This window comes from Aulonocara sp. 'chitande type north' Nkhata Bay, linkage group LG7 (assembly GCF_057382095.1).
Source record: "Aulonocara sp. 'chitande type north' Nkhata Bay isolate Kocher_YH1m ecotype deep benthic linkage group LG7, A_spYH_male_GT1.1, whole genome shotgun sequence".
NCBI classification, from domain to species: Eukaryota; Metazoa; Chordata; class Actinopteri; order Cichliformes; family Cichlidae; genus Aulonocara; species Aulonocara sp. 'chitande type north' Nkhata Bay.
Window position 1 is genome coordinate 66983887 of NC_141350.1, and position 14033 is coordinate 66997919.

At 42.9% G+C, this 14033-nt stretch overlaps 1 protein-coding gene across 1 annotated transcript; it reads right to left on the reverse strand.

Annotated features, from left to right (window-relative positions):
- Nucleotides 1-927: 927 nt before the first annotated feature.
- On the reverse strand, nt 928-13633 carry cotl1 (coactosin-like F-actin binding protein 1). Its single transcript, XM_086302110.1, has 4 exons — nt 13200-13633; nt 12288-12370; nt 5473-5630; nt 928-1102 (listed from the first exon to the last, which is right to left on the reverse strand). Exons 1-4 carry the CDS (start codon nt 13274-13276, stop codon nt 992-994), a joined length of 429 nt encoding a protein of 142 aa, XP_086158236.1. The 5' UTR covers nt 13277-13633; the 3' UTR covers nt 928-991.
- Nucleotides 13634-14033: the final 400 nt, after the last annotated feature.

The following is a 14033-nucleotide window of genomic DNA, read 5'->3' on the forward strand; positions in this document are numbered from 1 at the left end:
TGAGGCGAACAGGCGATAGCCGACTGCAACGGATGCTTACAGATCAATATATTAGTCATTCCTTTGTGCCTCTATAGCAAAATACAGGCCAAAGCCACGAACATGGTTGTTTGCCATCTCAGCTGACACGGATAAAGACAAACAGAAACTAGAGGGACAAGAAGGCTCCACAGCTCAGAGGAGGATCAATTACAGTGAACTCTGAAGCTGTAATCCAAACACAGCTGTCTGGCTGGAGATGAAGAGGCAGTTAAATGTGCACTCAGCAGAAATGCTAAGCTTGCTCAAAACAAGCCGCCAACCATCACCGAGGATACTGTTGGGAAAATGGAGATCTCTTCCACCTGGAGGTACAGTGTATTAAGACTACGAGCATGTTCTGGTATCTAACACATGCCTGCAAGCGAGGGGTGTCTGCTGTGCTCTTATCGGTGAACAGTCTTAATAACATGAGCCGCTCTCAGGGCATCTTTGAAGTGAAGCCCTCCAGTTTTTCCACATTTTCCTCCTTCGCTTTCAGTCGGATGGCGCTGAAGCCGGACGACAGCTGAGACGAGGAGGAGCGCGAGATGATGACGCACAGCACAGTAGATAACCAACCATGAGCTGACTGGGGAGAGGGCAGGGTGTCAGAAAGGAGAGGACACCTGTAAGAGTGCTTATATGCTTGCTTTAAGCACACGTTTGTGGTGGTTAACCTGTATATTCTGTTATGCAGCTGCATTGGTTCCAGCTGTTTATCCTACAAATCGAGGACAGAAGCACCCTGATACAGATGTGGACACATCCAAAGAGGCTTTTCCTCAGTAAGCTGGTTCAGCTTCCTGTGACGGTCTACTTGTCACTAGTGCCCTCTCCATCCTGCCCTGCCCTCTCCCCGAGAGGTAGCAGCCCAGTCCCAACACTCCCCGCCCCCCCATTTAGACAACCCAAGCCCACCCCGCCACCCACAGCCGCTCCGCCCTGACCCGACCCTTCCAGTGGCACTTCTTTACTCGGCCTGGGCGTCGTAGTTCGCTCCGCCGGCCTTCTTCAACTCTGTGCGGATGTAGTCCTCATCCAGTTCCCGCGGGTCACTGATCATGAACTCCTTGGCAAAGTTCTGCACAGAGAGAAGAGAAGATCAGAGAAGACCAGCAATACCAGAATGCATCTACATGAGAACACTCAAAGCTAACAGGACTTTACTCGAGCATACTTTATGACCACATGTATACTTCTCTCTGCTCAGTCCAGCAGTTAATCCAAGAGACAACTTTCTTTAAAATCTTCTAAAAACATGAAGCTTCGATTGTGAAATTCTGCTACGATACTGGAGATGTCTAAAATAATTTTGGCGATAGCCCACATCATACATATGACCTGCTGACAATAATGAACACCATATCATCTGCCTAATTACAGGCGTGCATCCCTACGATAAGCAGCCTGTATTTAGATGCGCATTATGAGGATGCTTTCAATAAACTCCTTCACAGTTTAATACAAATTAAAAGGTAAACTGGAAATAGGGGGAAAAATTAAATTACATAATAAGTTAGTGACAAATTGATTGACATTTGCCCCTCCATGAAGATGTACTGAATGCATAAGCGGAGGGAAAGCAGCTGCTGTTAATCAAGTCTGAGACAGCATTTAAAGGAGGTTCTGGGGTGGAGGTGGGTTGCAAAGCAGCTTACAGCAGCTGCAGACAGGCTACCGGTGAGTTATCATCAGCTCCTGTGTAGGTGGGCGAAGCTACGCTTCATTTCTTGCAAGTGTCACCAACAACTTTAATTTAGGCACCGATATTATCTGTATTATTACAGCTAATACAGTCTTCTGCATCCAAAACCCGTCATGCAGCATGTTCCACTGCTGGAGCTCATCAGCACGAGGTAGTCACATGTTCTAGCAAGCCATATTATTTTTGAACAGAGGTGTTATTTCAACACTACTTTGCTGGTTTTAATCCTGTAATTCTTCACCTCCTCCGCAGTAATAACCACAACTGAATCGACTTCCTGTTTGCCAACGAACTGGCTGCTCGTCCTGAGCAACCTGCCGGGTTTTATCAGCTCAGCGTGAATTCAAAGCTAAAAATGTTTTGGCCACTCTGACGTTGTTAACACCAACATATAAGCCTCTTTGGTAATTTGGTAATTGGTAAATGCAGCCGCGCTCTTTAAGCTCATGTTGTGCTGTGTTGTTGTGCTGCAGGTGAGTGCAGCATTTCTAGTCCACTGGATTTCTTTGTTTTTTTTGTCACCATTGTCACGTTGAAACGGCCGTTTCTTAAGAACTCATGAATGCACGGATAGCTTTAACTACATTACTCTGATACTACAGAAATCTGATGGCAAGAGCTGAATTTCTTCTGTGGTTTATAAAAGTTTATGCAGACTTCATTTATTTTTGCATATCCCTTACAGACCGTATCCTGTAACCTCATCGTTTGTCTTTGTTTTGTGTCATTTTCCTGATTTTACTGTCATCACTTGGTTTTCAACATCATTTCATTTGCATGGACTGACTGTCATCCTGCTCTGGTGGGAGGTTTCCCCACAGAAGTGATCTTTAACCCCAATGACACAAGCCGAATAAAGGTTACATTGAAAAACAGTCAGAGACTAGAGATGGACCGATCCGATATTACATATCGGTGCGATACTGACGTAAATTACTGGATCGGATATCGGAGAGAAATAAAAAAATGTAATCCGATCCGAAGTATCACAAAATGACCTCACAAAACGCGCTACTTGCCGTAACCCAGCTTGCCGCATCGGGGCAGTATGTGTCACGTGATAGAGCGGCTGTTGTCTGCCAGACCTGTCGGTGGTCTGTTGGTGCATTTGGAGCCTCGCTACATGCTTCCTAACCGCAGCATTTCATCTCGGCGAAAACTATCCCAGAGAAGTAAAGCAAGTGTGTAAGTTCATCCCTGAATGTTTGCAGAGTATTTCCATGTTAAGCTTAACAACTGATATATTGAGCCACAGCTGGACTGGCCATCGGAGCTCCATACTGAGGTGAAAAGGAAGCGATTTGTCCCGGACTTCAGCTAGAATTAAAAAATAGACAAAGCTGGAGTTATTCTGTCTTTGCTGCGCAGTTGCATCTACTTCTCTCATTCACTCCCCCTCCCTCTCCCGTTATTACTTCAAACATGAAACTGATCAATGATCAACTGATCGGTTTTTCTGCCGCAAATCCGTCTTTCTTTTTTGTTTATCGCCCACTTTGCGCTAGAAAGAGGAGACCAGCGGATAAACAACAGCAGCACGTTTAAAAGTGATCAGCTGTTGTTAGAATGTATTTAATATTAATTTCTAGTATCAGCTGATGTTTGCTGGAGCCACAGCTGTAAAGCTGCTGGTCATGATGTCAGTTTGGATATGTGGTGAGAGGGAAACATGAAGATGAAACCAGGAGATGTCCTTACTGAATCATCAGAGCTGTGATGGAGAAACAGGTTTACCTTTTAGGTCACATGAATGAGTTGAAGGGAAGTTATGAACTGTTTCTGAGAGACAAATAACCCCAGGATCCTTTTTTACGTAGCTGACAGCTGGTAACTGTGCAGGGGCGGGTCTAGCAAAGTTTTGTCGGGGGCCAGGTTGGGCATTAACAGGGAAAGGGGGGCACAAAGAAATACTTTTCTTTGTTATGTCATTTAACAACTTTGAATAAATAATTATCTGAATCTTACAACAAAAGTGGTCATCCGATTAAATGTATAGAAATCCATTATTGTAGATAGTAACTAATAAGTCTAATATACACCCAGGTAAGCTATAGTACTTTTTCCTTTGGTACCATCTGTGCAGTCTGCAATTCTGTTGAAGAAAGATGTTGAATCTATTTAAATATTGTAGAAAAATAATTGATTTCTGTGCATTTGTTTTACACATGCATTAAATTAAAGTTGATTACATCGATTAAGGGCGGGGGGTGGTTCCCTAATATTTTTGCTGGGAGTTGGCAACCCTATTAGTGAGGTAGGTAAGTACTCTTTAAAATACCAGAATAGGGAGGATGGTGTAGGTTTAAATTTATTAGAGTGATCAGTGTTGCTGAACTATGAAATGTTTTGGGTGCAGTGTATTTTTTGCATACAGGTATAACAGAATAGCTTCAGTCTCCTGTTTTTTTTAAAACTTGAGTATGAACTTATACAAAATGCAGCAAGATATTTACAAAAAACAGTTTTATTGATTACAAAATGCGCTGTATCGGATTCATATCGATAGCGGCAGATATCCAAATTTATGATATCGGAATCGGACATTAAAAAGTGATATCGTGCCGTCTCTATCAGAAACCAAACCTCCACATGTACCGTTAATTATGTCCAAAGGTCACTTGCTAGGCTTCACCACCGCTAACTCGAGCTAAATGCAAGAACTTTATTAGTCTGATACTAATTAAATGGTCATTAGCGGGCATCCAAGGTTTTCACGTTGCAGCCGTATGTCATGTTTGATAGTCTCACCTAACAACAGTGTTAATTTTGTTGACCAATAATTCATCATAGGACCCAACAGGGCACACTTTCTTCTGACACAGCTAAATAAATCTTATGCATGAGGACAAAAACTATAATGACAAGTACTGACACTTTGTCAATGATTCAAATATAAATCAAAGCTAATTAAGTTAATTAGCTTAAGTAAGTTAGCACCCATCTTCCCCGTTTCTCCTGACAACACAACAAAATGTCAACACATGGGAGGAAGAGATGTGTGGACAAGCAAAATAAGACAATCTGTAAACTGTGACCTTTGTAAACTCTCACCGTACATAATAAACTTTTACACCTTTTTTTTTTTTTGAGCTGAATCAACTTTAGACTTGGACGACTGCAGTCTCATGCCATTTAGACCAGCGGTCCCCAACCTTTTTTGCGCCACGGACCGATTTATGCCCGACAATATTTTCACAGACCGGCCTTTAAGGTGTTGCGGATAAATACAACAAAATAAAACTAGTACAGGTACCGAAAAAAAGAAGATTTATTCATAACACACGTGAAAAGACCCAGGAAAACAGAGTTAACGATAAAAACGATAACAAAATAACGCTGAAAACCGATAAAAACCCTGAAAACCAGACATTTCACACCTGAGCCTCAACTCTCGCGGCCCGGTACCAAACGACTCACGGACCGGTACCGGTCCCAGGCCCGGGGGTTGGGGGCCGCTGATTTAGTCAACTGAAGCAAAGAGACTTCAGTTGTCTACATTATGACTGAAACTAAAATCTAAATATCTGTCAAAACGGACACTGGCTGATAAACTGTGGGGCGCTGACCGATGGGTGACCTCAGAGTGCCTGTGTCCACCTTTAAATATGGCCTCAGAAATACAAAGAGTCCATAACACATTTATCCTTCCGTTGTTTTTGTTCTGAATCCAGTGTCGTGCGAATGCAAAGCCACCAGTTTCCCCAAAGGAACCATTACTTTAATTGCTACTTTCTCCAGTCACTGACCTGCACAATGTCTTTGACCAGCGTCTTGTCCGTGCTGATCTTTGCACGCTGCAGCCCGCTGATGCTTTCCCCGATCCAGGTGATGAGGGTGAACTTGGCTCGTTTGCTCATGGCATCTCCCGTCGTGATCCGGAGGAAGCCAAACAGACGAGCGTCGTCTGAGGGAAGACGGGAATGCACGAGTCAAGACAGATTAAAGCCGAACACATCGACTAACCAATCAGTGAGGAAGAAAGGATGGCACCAGATGGAGTTATAAAAAACACTATCAAAGAAATACAACACATTAAGCATTAATTGTCTTTAGATTTTGGGCTGTTGTCATGCGGACATAACTTATTGCTATTTTCATATTTGCAAACACATCGCTGGATATTTATTTATGCAACCCAATGCTATCCACTAAGTTTTATTAGTCTATTCAGAACTGGCCACCATCGATCAGTTAAAACTGTAACTGTAGAGTTTGTGCTTTGATCACCAGTTTTACATTTTAAGTGTTGCTGTGCAGAGTTGTGTGCTTTTGTCCCAGTGGCACAGTCCCAGCACTCCAAACCAGAGGGACGCTTTGTGAGAGCGCGTCTGTGCAGCCGGGGAGTATTCAGGTCAGTAGACTAGATGAGTAAAATCGTTTGTGAGCCCTGCGGTTGTGTCGCAAACCTCCCAGTGACCACGCCCGTCACTGTCACGGTGGTCCACTGCAATCTGAGAATAACGCCCGAATACAAACAAGTGCGCCGACATGAACGAACAAACATTTCTGCTGCTTCTTTTGTCCGACTCGCGCCGCCTCGGGATCCTGGGTTTCCACTCAGATGCAGCTTTCCACCAAATCTTAAGAAAATCATGAATGTGCTCTTCATCTGCTAACTCAAAATTCTGAGTAGAGATTAAGGAACGGTCACTTAATTTGAATAGATGGATGAATAATTTCAGCCATGCACCAATTCAGAATTTCTGTACTAAGAATAAAGATCAAGTATAAATGTTGGTGGTTAAAATCTTAACGAAATTGACTGACCTGTTTTTTAAGTCTTCAAGCTTTTTATTCCGTTGTGGTCAGCTCTTTAACTTTATATAGGCAGTGTGTTATCTGTCATATGTACAGATAGATATACAGAGACTAACGTTTTGCTCAAAACCTCCAAATCCTTCCTAATTTCCTTCTTTCCTCAGCTTCTTCATTTGAGGACTTCATTGTTTTCTTTTCCTCAGAGGATATTAAACTGAATACATTTGAACTGTTTGGACTGATGTTTGACATCACCACAAGATGTGCTTAATTACAAGCAGCGTCTTTTATTTCTTTTTGGCATCTGACAGACAAAATGACGAATCAAGAACTTGATAAAAATCATGGTCGGTGTCTTTGCCATCCATACATTTACTCTTGAATTCTATTCATAATTCAAAAATGGTCCTTATTCATCTTTTGATGGGCCTTGGTGCTACCCCTCAATTCATTCTGACTAAAACAGTTTAGCTCCTCCCCCTTCTGTTAAGCAAACTTTCTTCTGATTGGCTGCCCCTCCAGAGAATTTTGAAAAGTTGGAGGTTCAGTTTTACCAAACCTTTCAACAACTAACAGTCCAGAAGCCGAAGATGTTCAGTTAAAGTTGGTATATGAAGAAAAGCATTTACATTAGTGACAGTGAAACACATATTTGGCACTGGTACTTGGAAAATAAGTGAAATGGTTAATTCAATCAAAAACCACCTATCAGAGCGTAATCTCTCTTGATAAACAGACACCGTAACTGCATGGAAGCTTAGTGATTTAAATACAAAGTTAAACCTATTTAAACTCTGAAGACACCAACTGAGAATGACTGCTAGGACTCATTGTTACCTACAAAATGATTGCAGACAGCTGATGGACAGAGACCAGTGATATAGCTACATGATCTGTAATTTTCACAGGAACTTCTCTGTCCTGGTTTATAAATCACAAGCATCTGAAGACTTCTACAAATATCGTTTTTGGAGATGCTTCCTTTGCTTTTTGGCAGAAGGTGGTCTTCTCTGTTCTTACCACAAAAAATAGCAAAACCTAAATATGGAGAAGACTAGTGTTTTTCCTTTGCAAATCTGCATGCTGTAGACCAGAGGTGGGGAACTCCAGGCCTCGAGGGCCGGTGTCCTGCAGGTTTTAGATCTCACCCTGGGTCAACACACCTGAATCAAATGATTAGTTCGTTACCAGGCCTCTGGAGAAGGTCAGGACAAATTGAAGAGGTAATAAAGCCATTTAAACCAGCTGTGATGGATCAAGGACACATCTAAAAGCTGCAGGACACCAGCCCTCGAGGCCTGGAGTTCCCCACCCCTGTTGTAGCTGTGGGACCCACATCTACATGTTGTAGGCGTGTGCAGTCAAAAGGGGACAGCATCGAAAAAAAATGTGGAAGAACCACTAATGACGACTAATCTTCTCGTAGTCCCTTTGTTCTCCATGCTAGTGGCTAAACTAAAGCATTCAGAAAGTATTAACAACTTGTTAGTAGTGAAATGTGTCTTTACGTGCTTAAAGAAAAAGAAAAAAAAAAAGCCTCTCTTCCTCTTTGTGGGGAACTAAATAGTCCTCGTTTGCTGTTCAAAGCAACTTTTCAAACCAATCAGCACCACAGCATCGTCACCGTCAGCTGACCTGCTGTTTGCTTTTTAGAAATAACTGCACACCAAGCGCGTCTGTGCAGCAACTGCTTTGGTTGAATTCCCACAATGCCTCTCTCTAAGGCCCAAAGAGCCACAAGCGAACACCAATGCAGAAGCATAAATCCAGCATACCACTCTGCTGGAGCCTTGTTTGGTCTAAGAAGTCAGAAAACGTGGAAAGGACTTATATTTGAATTTTAAGGAAAGTGCAGATGCCTTATCACGCCTGCAGGATGTCAACACATTGTCCAATAAACACACTCCTGCCCGCCCTGCCTTCAGGTGCTCCACAGATTACTCATTACCATCTTCCAGATGTTGTTCTCTGTGGGCTGCAGGGCAAAGAGCCATTTCATTTTGGGAATAACTGCACTGCAAACATACAGACTCAGCTGCAAACCAAATAAAGGCTGAATGAATACCTCTAATGTTCAAAGACTTATGGAAGCATTCGATACACAAATCTCAGATTATGGCACAAATACAGCCAAAATATTTCAGTGTCACATTAAAAGCTCCACCAGGCAGCATTTAGATGCAACACGGCCCTGAAGCATCAACAGCACCGTCCCTCCACCCGGGTCTGAGTGCCGCTGGCTGCAGGGAGGGTTTGGCTTGGGCTCCTCGCCTTTCACTACAAGTTGTTTTAACGTCACCCCTTTCTGTGACGACCGGGCACCGCATCTGTACATGTGCCAGAAAAGTAAAGGTCCCTAATATTTCACAGTGCCTTTGAATTCCACATCCTCAAATTTCACTTTAATTTCATCATTTCCTGTGGGATCAATAAAGTTTTCTGATTCTTTCAACTTCCTGTTATTGCAGCTCTGCCAACTTTCCACTCTCCACCTGTGATCTATTGGTTTGGAAATGTCACCAGTGGAGTGGAGTATCGGATGCCAACAGCTTTATAAAAAAGTCTCATCAGGAAAAAAGCTAAACTCTATTTTCTATTCGAATGAAAAGTTTAAAATGGGTCATTAAAAGTCCTGACGTACACCTCGGTTCTCTGAAAGAAGTTTGAGCGTAAAAAGCTGCACTGATATATTGGCTGAATGTCACACATGTTGGCTGATATCAACAAATTCACACGTGGTGCTTATAACGGCCTGTGTGAAGTTATTGTGACAAAGAGCTGAAAGGTCATTCTTCACTTCCTTGTACTGCTGGGATGCACCATTCCTTTATTTAGGATACGGTTATTTTAACCCACGTGCTGGGAAACTGTAACTGCACTTGAATGTGATTATGTCCTTTTCCATATTTATTGCTATATTTTGCTACCTTATATATAAAAGAATGATTTCCAGTGAAGGACATAGTTTAGGGTTAACACTGGTGCCTGATCAGTATTCTGTATCGACCCAAAGCCACAGTACAGACATGTGAATCCAATCCAAGTGGAAAAGGTTGTTTATGTGCATTCTGATGTATTCAATCAACTATTTGGAAAAACACAACATTAAGCGATTTTATCTTAGGTTTATTAAGTTGTGATGTCCTGACGAGGAAGCATTTCAGCAGGAAATTCAGTGGCTTTGGTTTGAAGATGTAAACTGGCTTATTTTAAGTCTCTGCTGCGTTAAAGTCTTCACAGTGAAACGTCTTATCTTTACATTGGAGCAGCTGATACAGGCTGTCAGGACAGGACCAGCCACTATAAACAGTCTTATCAGCCACAGAGGACATCCCTCGTGTCAACACCTCACTGCACAAGCAGTCACCTGACTCAGACATGTCTGTGAATCAATCTCTGTCACATCCAAATATTGCTATATGCGATTAATGAACTCTTTGTCATGGCTCTCATCATTGTTTGAGCCACCAGAGAGAAAACCAGTACAGACAAATCCTCACCCGACCTGGCGCTGAACCACACCCTCCCACTTCCTCCGTCTGCCTTTCTCTTCCTGGTTTATCTTTCCTTTAAAGCCATGCTGACTCTGCAGACAAATCTGCACTGAAACTACAACACGATGAGGATGCAGAACAGCGACCTGTCGGCACAGAGGTTGTTCTGCATTAAGTGCCTTCATTTCAGCAGTTGTCGGGCGACACCCTGCCTTCCCGAGCACACCCACCCGTCCCCTCTGAAAGCAACCAGAGCCGTCTCCTGTGGACGGTGTCAGGTGGATCAGGCAAGGAGTGGTGTTACCAGCATGTCGACTGTGTCCAAATTTGGTGTTTTTAATCTACGCTAACAGCGAGGCCTGAGGGCGGTGAGGTCAAGGCAGCTGGATTCCTCCTAATGAGCTCACACCACCTTTTATAATTAGCACTTTAAGCTATTTGTACACAACTGATTAAAAAGATCAGACCTCAGGTTTGGAAATTGCTAAAAACGTACAGATGTGCATCTTCGTTTATTTCCAGAAGAAACGTGGCAGCATGTGGGGTAGGGCATCAAAGGGCCATCACAGAGAGAAAGCAGCATTCATACCCACATCCACACTCACCAGTTAACTTCACATTCATGCCTACAGACTGTGGGAGGAAGCTGCAAGCTCGTGCTTAGCGACAGATTTGAACCCACAGCCTTCTCGTAAAGAGGCGACACCGCTGCACCGCCGTGACACAGGTGGAAATATATAAATAAATAGAATTTTTTATTTTAGTTTTAAAACAGCAATCCATAAAAATCCATAGACGGATCAAAGGTCCAGAAAACTACAGGGAAATTCTGATTCGTCCCCTGGGGGCTATGAATGTCTGCACTAGACCTTTTTCCGAGTTGAGTCAGCAGGTCTTCAAATATTTTAGGGCTATGTAAAAGTGTTGGCTAGCTGGAGGTGTTACAGTAAAATCTGGACATTAAACCCAGTAAAATGTATCCTCTGAACTATGTTTTATGGGAATGCATCCAATATTTAAACAATTTATGCCTGGGCACAGATCACCCTGTGCTTATAATTCATCTTGAGGGGAACCTGACAAGTCTGAACCATATTTCATGGAAGTTCACCTAACAAGCTGGTTAGGATTCATCTTCTGAAAACAAGAACCACCTGAATTTAACTGCACAGTAATGCACAGAAAGATGAAAAGTCGATACATCTCTGAATCATCCATCGTCTGGTGGTTATATGGGCATTCATTTTGGCTTACAGGTGATTGTTTTTAAAATATACATTTGGACGACTTAAAAAGTGAAAGTCTCCTTTACAACATGGTGAAGAGTTTACTCAATAATATATACCTCTAAATAAATAAGTCATTGATTGCAGTTACATTTTCTTAGAAGAAACTAGGATTAAAAAGTCTTAAACTACATTAAAAAATGAGGAACCAGATCTTGGTGAAACAATACCCCAGCATGCAGCATCTTCTTTTTTCACTTCCTGCTGCAGTATAAGTTTAAGATCAATATTCTACAAGAGTTGATCTGAACTCACTAAACTCAAGTCTGCGGCAGCTCCTCCCACGCACGCACGCACGCAGAGGGGTTTTTTCTGCAGGTTACAACTTCACTGCTAAATAAGGCAAACGAGCCCACAGAGGGAGATGTGCGTGTCATCACTGAACAGGAACTAATAGCGAACGCAGCAGCTGAGCGGTTACATGTAAAGCACTGTTGTAAAGGAGTGATTTCAACATAGGAATGTGAGCTCTAGACATCAGGAAGTAGAGAGACACAGGAGGCCCTGAAGCTTTAAAGAGCTTGCATTAGCAGTTGCCACACCCATCATCTGAGCAGATGCTTCGCTCTCTCTAAAGGGGAACCGGAGTGAGATGGGTTTTTTGAAATCTATACATAAAAGGTTTGCGCACTGGAAGTCATTACACCACAGCGGCCGATGGGTGCTTTGGAGGCTCTCTTGTTAGAGGCAGGTGAAATATTAATGAACATCAGCTCGTTGAAGGAGTAAAACTAAAAGTTAACATATTTCCATTGTAGTTTGCACCAATAGACAAATGTAGGCCGCCCTGTAGTAAAAAAAACTTGAGATATTGTGAACCAGATTATGCAACACAATGAATACACAGCTAAGTCCTCTGACAGCCTCGTCACAGGCTCAAGGCTCATTGGGTGATGGAGCACAGAGTCTTAAAAGATTAGTGTCCCGCCAAGTCAAGCTGCCTGATATATAGGCCGTTTTACAGAATCTACAGCAGCCAGCTACACAGCCACAGCCCTGCGTTTAAAACTGATCCAGTCTTACCTGTGCACAGCATCTTGAAGTCCTCATAGTCAGTCCCTTGTCCTCCAGGCACGATGATGTTGTTCTCATATTTAAACACAGCCCTGGAAGGAGCACAGTGGGTTAATTACTGTTGGATCGCATGAGTTTGCATAATGCACACGCGCGCACACACACACACACACACACACACACACCATTGCAGAAAAATGCCTGAGACGCCCATGCAAGGTGGCAGCTGTGTATCAGCCATCTGCAAGTGTCACCACTATAACATTTTCCCCATTGAATACAGGACAAAGGAAATTACTTCTGCCCCGCCGGGCCTGATAACAGTGCGCCGTGTGACCGCTGAACAGTCAGAATACAGATCAGCCACATCCGAGGGACAGGACAGCGAACGCTGCGTGTATTTTGGCCAGTTTTTCTAAAGAAACAGTCCGCAATGTGCCGTTCTGGCGCGTTTTCGCAATGAGCAGGCGTAACTGCATAGGAACATAGGGTAATTTAAAGTTCTGGTGCAGAAATGCACAAGTAAACGCCACCAAACATACAGCTGATTACATTTTATTGGCCTTTATTAGTTAGTGTGCTATTCGGCATGTATCCGCTTATTCAAACGACGCTTATTTAAACACAATTTCAACTTTTTCAAAAGCAAGTCCGTCTCTTCATGTTGCGCTCTTCCTCATTGAAAAGACGGAACAGTGGGCGGTAACAGACAGAGAGAAATAAATTTTTAACTAACACCACATCAAATAAATACTCTATTTGGTGTTTTAATGGTAGCCGAAGTGGATAACTGCTAGAATACCACCAGACAGATGCAGGGTTATGCACGCGTGTCATTCATTTTCGGTAATTTTAGCGTTAATATGAAACAGTCACAATCTTCAATGGAGTATGGGTTAGTAACCGTGCCCGCACACTCACCAATTGATGTCAGTGTTATCGTCCCTCACTTGGTTGTAAGCCTCTCTGCAAGCCTCTTTATCGATCTGGGTTGCCATTTTTCGGATTGAGAAGTGTTAGGCAGGCAAAATGAGCGTTGAATGGGTCCGAACCAGGGAGGGCCAGCTACACGGTACTAAAGCGGCTAACTTGCACAGTGGATGCTACACATCAGACCTAGAACCGATAGCGTTTCACGGCGGGCTTCAGTCGGAAATCACGACCACTGCACTGGAACAATCAAGCCGGTCAGACTCAGCGGGAAAAGACGGCTGTTCTTCTAGCAGCTCGGTTCATTTCCTGTATGTGACCACTTTATGGGCGTGGGTGATGTTAGTCAATCAGGTTGCCAGCAGACAGACAGAGAAGCTCCCCCAGACGCTGCGTTCACCTCCTCCTGGTCAATGAGCGTTTAGCAAAAGAAGCGCTGTCAAGGCAACGGCGACAGGCAGCGACACTTTCCGGCAGGGATTTTCTAAACAAAATCAAAAGCAGCAAGTTCTCAAAAGTGACTTGAAACCAAATTTAGCCATTTTACATTCTGCATTACCATGAAATGTTATTATTATAAATAATAATATTATTATAGGTTTCTATTAGTAATCACTACAGGTAAAACGTCCTTTTTTGTGGACAAGAGATTTTCTTTGAATTTCTTTGAATTAACAGAAACTTTCTGTTTCTATAATTCTGTATATTTCAGGATCACGTGGGCAGTAATCCTGGTTCTGAGCCTGGTTGTGCTGAAGATTTCTTCCTGTTAGTAAGGGAATAAATAAATATGAATTCTCTTTCTCTCATTCTAATATTACACAT

Coding starts and splice junctions, on each gene's coding strand:
- cotl1 (XM_086302110.1), bottom strand. CDS start 13,276: ATGGCAACCCAGATCGATAAAGAGGCTTGCAGAGAGGCTTACAACCAA. Junction 12,371..13,199: donor GATAACACTGACATCAATTG/GTGAGTGTGCGG, acceptor TGCTCCTTCCAG/GGCTGTGTTTAAATATGAGA. Junction 5,631..12,287: donor CTTCAAGATGCTGTGCACAG/GTAAGACTGGAT, acceptor GTCTTCCCTCAG/ACGACGCTCGTCTGTTTGGC.